The sequence below is a fragment of the Anoplophora glabripennis genome, unplaced genomic scaffold, assembly GCF_000390285.2.
Source record: "Anoplophora glabripennis isolate ALB-LARVAE unplaced genomic scaffold, Agla_2.0 scaffold2910, whole genome shotgun sequence".
Classification (NCBI taxonomy): Eukaryota; Metazoa; Arthropoda; class Insecta; order Coleoptera; family Cerambycidae; genus Anoplophora; species Anoplophora glabripennis.
The window spans coordinates 4,682-10,273 of record NW_019418984.1 but is presented as its reverse complement, the minus strand read 5'-3'; the positions used below and the strand labels follow the sequence as shown (position 1 = coordinate 10,273).

At 37.4% G+C, this 5,592-nt stretch overlaps 1 protein-coding gene and 1 long non-coding RNA gene across 2 annotated transcripts; one reads left to right on the top strand and one right to left on the bottom strand.

The window, feature by feature from the left end:
• Nucleotides 1–1,911: 1,911 nt before the first annotated feature.
• Nucleotides 1,912–2,183, top strand: LOC111692720. Its single transcript, XR_002763294.1, has 2 exons — nucleotides 1,912–2,039; nucleotides 2,098–2,183. It is a non-coding gene; the product is annotated as an uncharacterized LOC111692720 (long non-coding RNA).
• A 388-nt stretch (nucleotides 2,184–2,571) lies between these two features.
• Nucleotides 2,572–3,534, bottom strand: LOC111692719. The gene has a single exon (XM_023456820.1). The coding sequence runs from the start codon at nucleotides 3,532–3,534 to the stop codon at nucleotides 2,572–2,574; it is 963 nt and encodes a 320-aa protein (XP_023312588.1).
• Between the last annotated feature and the right edge of the window lie 2,058 nt (nucleotides 3,535–5,592).

Genomic DNA, 5,592 nt, shown 5'->3' with positions numbered 1-5,592 from the left:
TATCGATTATGAAAATCTCTCGAGATATCTCGAGTGATCATGTAAATTCATTCGATTATTCGGAGACGAATGACAGTGGCCACAGCGTTACTAACGTCAATCGTCACTCGTCACCGAATAACGCAAACGCACTGCTCAAGCGAGAGCGCAGGTGTTTCAAATGTTCCAATGCTCTAACGAGCTACAGAACCTCGAGATAAGACGGCCGAGAGGATGGATGAGACAATCGAATATCACCGCATAAAAAAGATATGCAGTAATTTTATGAGTTGCATCGCGCGGTTTTGAAGGGCGGTTTACAAGGGAGCTTTATTTAGCGAGGATAGAAATTCATATGAATGAAAATAATACAAAAAATATGTTTTCTATATAATTTTTTTTTTCAAAAACTCAAACAATGGATCTCTTTAGGCGGCAACTACTCATTTTAAACACATGCTGCTGAACCACTCAACTGACAACGAAGAAATGCCACAATCCGCGAAAGTCATTCATTTACCTAGCATCGACATCTTTCGCATATAATTTGGAATAGGTCCGAAATTTTCGAAGTGGACTTTCGATTATATAGGTATCATTCGAATGATAATTCGATTATAAAATTAATTCGAACAGTAACCTCTCCATTATTTAATTCATTCGATTATTCGTATCACTACTAATGGTCCAAAACAGTTTGGGTTTGTACCAGAAATGCATAGTGGTGCCACCTGTTGCCCAGCACTGAAATTTTGCTCCCAAATAGTAAAACTGTGGAATATTTGAATTTGAACAGTTTTACAACTATGGTGCAAAATAACCCCCAAAGGAGCAAGGTATACTCACTTTACGATATTGATTTTCACCATTTTTTTTCACTTATTTTGAATAAATAACTCTTAAAATTATGTTATCATTTCAATTGTTGGTTCATATTCTTTGTAGTTTCATAAAGAGACATACTTTCAATTTTCATAACCATCGGTATATAATTTTTGAGCTAAAGTTCCCATGAATGAAAAAATGTCATTTTTATATCATCAATTCAACTGATTTTGCTGCTATTGTTTTTATTAATTAAGATAATTAATTAATTTGTGGTTTAATTAATAAAATAATTTGACATACCTTATGCTACAACTGTTCAAAATTTTGTCCACTAACGTGTAAACACATTTGGGCCCGTCTTTACTCAGTTACTACGAACTGACACAAATGTTGTCCTAACACAAACGTTTCACCATAATACAAATGTCCCGCTTCACCATAAATTAAAACGATATCCATCAACTCCCAGTTGCTTTTTTGACACTAACTACTAAAATACTATTGTAAACACTATCGCAAGGACGATTGTAAAATCGGATTTCAGTATTCGGAGTCGGTGAGGCCACATGGCTCCGGGTATTGCGAATAACACTAGACACTAGTTGTCCAGCGATGTAATGCTTGAAAGTACAACCTCAATAATTTTTTTCTCGAAAACTATGATTTTATACAAAATTTTTTACGATATTGACTCCATTTCTCATGCTGCATATATTTCCAAATTTTTTTGGATAAGTTGTGAATCACCCTGTATTCACCTATATTGGTACATAATTTAGTACTACGATATCCATCATACATACTACAAAAGTCACTTTCAATGACACTTCTTTTTATTGCTTTCCTTAAAAATTACTCAAATAGCACTTTTAGTGCTTATGCCTCTTTCCACAATCAACATGAGATTAAGCAAATACCCATTAGCAACACATAGGTGTCCCTCATATATGTATTTATTTTATTGCATTTCTTTTTAAATTTGTGAATTTCTATGAGGGGATAGTTATCATTTTAATTTTCTATTCTATATTCAAATAAATCACCTTGTATCAACCCGTTTTTTAAATTTCCTAAATGATATAAAGGTAAAATTTATTTTTTTATATAATTTTTTTTATCTTAGATGCGACGAATGCCAGAAGAATTACCATTTCACCTGTTTAGATCCTCCAGTGAAGAAAACCCCAAAACGGAGAGGATATTCTTGGCACTGTGCCGATTGCGACCCCACAGTAAGTACAAAGTTGTTATGTATCGCTATACTATATCTAATTTAATTTTTCTTTCTAGGCTTCAGAATAATTATTGTATTTATGTGTTTATAGGTATAATCAGTCTGTATTCTAACATTACCGAAATAAATCCAGTTATTTTAATGGGTGATGTTTTACTTCTTTTTTTTTAACCATCAAAAATTTTGTACTAGATACTAAACTTTTTTTGATTTTAAGACACAACTGTTAAAAATTTCACCAAACCCACTGTTTTGAAATTAATGACACTTGAAAATTGGGCTGGTATAATGCTTTATTTTTTACTTTACAACTTTTTGCAAAACATGTGTGCTCTATCGTGGACTGTAACACACTCCCTTTTTTCATGTTCGTTCTCCCTTTTCACACACTTATGCACACCTCGCGCCATCTGTTTGTCCACACACGAACCACAAATAAAGGGTGCCACGCACTTTTGTTTTTTAACTAAGAAATCCCAACATACACCCCCCCTTGAAAGTGCGTGCTTTCAACAGTAAACACCACGAACTTAGTAATGACTGTCACTGATAGGCAAAGGGCAGATTTTTGAGAAACTTCTCTTGACGTCGCCACCAGAAGTGCGGATGGTTGCAACTCTGGCTATGTTGTCTGATCCTGGATGTAGCGTCACAATACGTCCTAGTTTCCATTTTTGCGGAGGAAGATTGTCGTCTTTGATTAGTACTAATGAACCACAGCGCAGACTGCCACAGTTTTTCTTCCAACGGGTTCGTTGCTGTAACTCGCTGAGATACTCTTTCTGCCAACGGACCCAGAAATCTCGTCTCAGTTTGCTTATTAATTGAAAACGGCTTAATCTATTTACGGGAACTTCTCTCAAGTCAGGTTCAGGCAACGTGGTACATGGCCTGCTTATAAGAAAGTGAGCCGGAGTGATGGGATGTAGATCATTAGGATCGTTTGACATGGGAAACAAGGGTCTCGAGTTCAAGACTGCCTCAACCTGAACGATCAGCGTATAAAGTTCTTCAAAGGTGAGACTTGTTTTGCCTAACACCCGTCTTAAATGATGCTTGCTCGATTTGACACCGGCTTCCCATAAGCCACCGAAATGCGGAGAATGGGGAGGAATAAATTTCCAATCGATGTTTTCTAATGACGCGGATTCGGTTATACTACGTTCATGTTTAGCTAAAAATTTTCCTAATAACTTAAGTTCTGACGCAGCAGACACGAAATTTGTACCGTTATCAGAAAATATTTGGGTAGGTCGGCCTCTTCGTGACACGAATCGCTTCAAAGCCAAAATAAAGGCATCTTTACTAAGCTCTGTTACGAGTTCTAGATGTACGGCCTTGGTGGCAAAGCATACGAATAGACAAATATAACACTTGCTATGCTTAGCCCCACGTCCCTTCTTATCTTTTATTGTAAAAGGCCCGGCGTAATCAACACCGGTTTTGTCAAACGGAGGACCCGGTATTAGACGTTCTTTGGGTAGCTGTCCCATTTTAGGCTGTATTGTGTGTGAGTTAAGACGAAAGCATGTTACGCACTGGCGCACGGTTTTTTTAGCTAGATTACGACCCATGATTGGCCAGAATCTTTCTCTTAATGATGCTAAAATTAATTGAGGTCCCGCGTGTAATAGTCTAAGGTGTTCACTAATAAAAAGAATTTTAGTCAAGTGATGCTTAGAACAAATTAGTATAGGATGTTTTTTCTGAAATGTAAATTTTGATTTTTGAAGTCGCCCTCCTACGCGCATGATGCCTTCGGAGTCAATAAATGGGCTTAAGCTTAATAACCGACTTTTGTTGCTAATTTCTTTCTGATTGAGGAGATTGCTGTATTCAATAGGGAATGATTGCTGTTGCGAAATTCTTATTAAACGATTGAATGCGAAGTCAATTTCTTTTACCGACAGTGGGCCATTTTCTCGCAGACCTTGTTGTTTTTTACAATTGTTTTTAAACCTAATTAAATACGCGACCACTCTTTTGAGTTTATGAATATTTGAGAACTTTTGGAACGGGAATTCGCTCGTTTCTATCGTTATCATGCAAGCGTCCTTGTTCACTTTCTTGTCCGGTAAGTCTACAATTTTTAAGTTTGAATTTGGCCAATTCGATTCATTCTCTGCTAGCCATTTTGGCCCGTGCCACCACATACGCAAGCCTTTTAATTGACTAGGGTTTACGCCTCTGGTTAATAAGTCTGACGGATTATCTTTACTTGATATATGACGCCATTCCTGTGAATTCGTGATTTCTTGTATTTCCGCCGCTCTGTTACTTACAAAGGGCTTTAATGAATTTGGAGCCATTTTCAACCAACCTAACACAATAGTAGAGTCAGTCCAAAATATAATTTTATGAAATTTGATTTCCCATGATAACAAAACTTTTCTAGCTAACCTTGCGACCGTGAGAGCGCCGCATAGCTCTAATCGTGGTAGGGTTACTGTTTTTAATGGTGCGACTCTCGTTTTTGCGCATAAAAGATGCACCGATACGCTGCCTTTTTGATCTACGGATCGAACATAAATTGCGCCTCCATATGCACTCTCCGAAGCGTCGGAAAAACAATGAAGTTGGATATTTGCTGGATTACTACATGTGACATGACGTTTAATTTTTAAATTACCTAGCTGAGGGAATTGGCTCCTAAGTTTTGACCAAGTTGTGTGTAAATCCGCGGGTATCGCTTCATCCCACGTTGTTTTCAGAAGCCACAATTTTTGCAAAATAATCTTTGCCGTTATAGTGCACGGACTTAGTATACCTAACGGGTCAAAAACTTGAGCAATGTTAGACAAAATTGTGCGTTTTGTAACTGTCTGATTATCTGAACAATTGTTTATAGTGTAAGTTAAATTGTCCGTTTGACAATCCCAAATAAGACCTAAAGTCTTTGCCTTTTCGTTTACTCCGAATTGTACACATTTCATTGCGGAATTGTCACCTTGTACGTGTTTTAGCACATCCGGATTGTTTGAGTAAAATTTGCGCAGTTCAAAACCGCCAGTTAATAGCACGTCAGATACCTCTTTGCATATTTGTGAAGCTTCATAGACTGTATCTGCTCCGGATAGCAGATCATCTACATAGAAGTCTCTCTTGATGATTTTTGCTATGTTCGGTTTGTTTTTTTCTATGTCGAGAGCCAATTGATGAAGGCATCGTATCGCTAAAAACGCGGCCGCGGTCATACCGTAGGTAACCGTGTTTAGTTCGTATATTGATAAATCGGAATTTGGATTTTCCCGCCAAATTATTCGTTGCAATGGCCGTTGAGATTTTTCGATTAGAACTTGGCGATACATTTTGGCAATGTCGCCCGAAATGACAAATACGTGTTTTCTGAAGCGTAACAAAATCGACAGAAGATCCTCTTGTATCGTGGGACCTACCATTTGTAAGCTGTTTAATGAGTATCCCGATGACGTTACTGCTGACGCATCAAATACTATACGTAATTTTGTCGTGAGACTATCTTCGCGCAAGACACCTTGATGAGGTAGAAAGCACGAAATCGAATCAGCACTCGAATCATTGACATCTGTCAC

Bases quoted from the DNA above. Each gene is read 5' to 3' on its own strand.
- LOC111692719 (XM_023456820.1), bottom strand. From the start codon at position 3,534: ATGGGACAGCTACCCAAAGAACGTCTAATACCGGGTCCTCCGTTTGAC.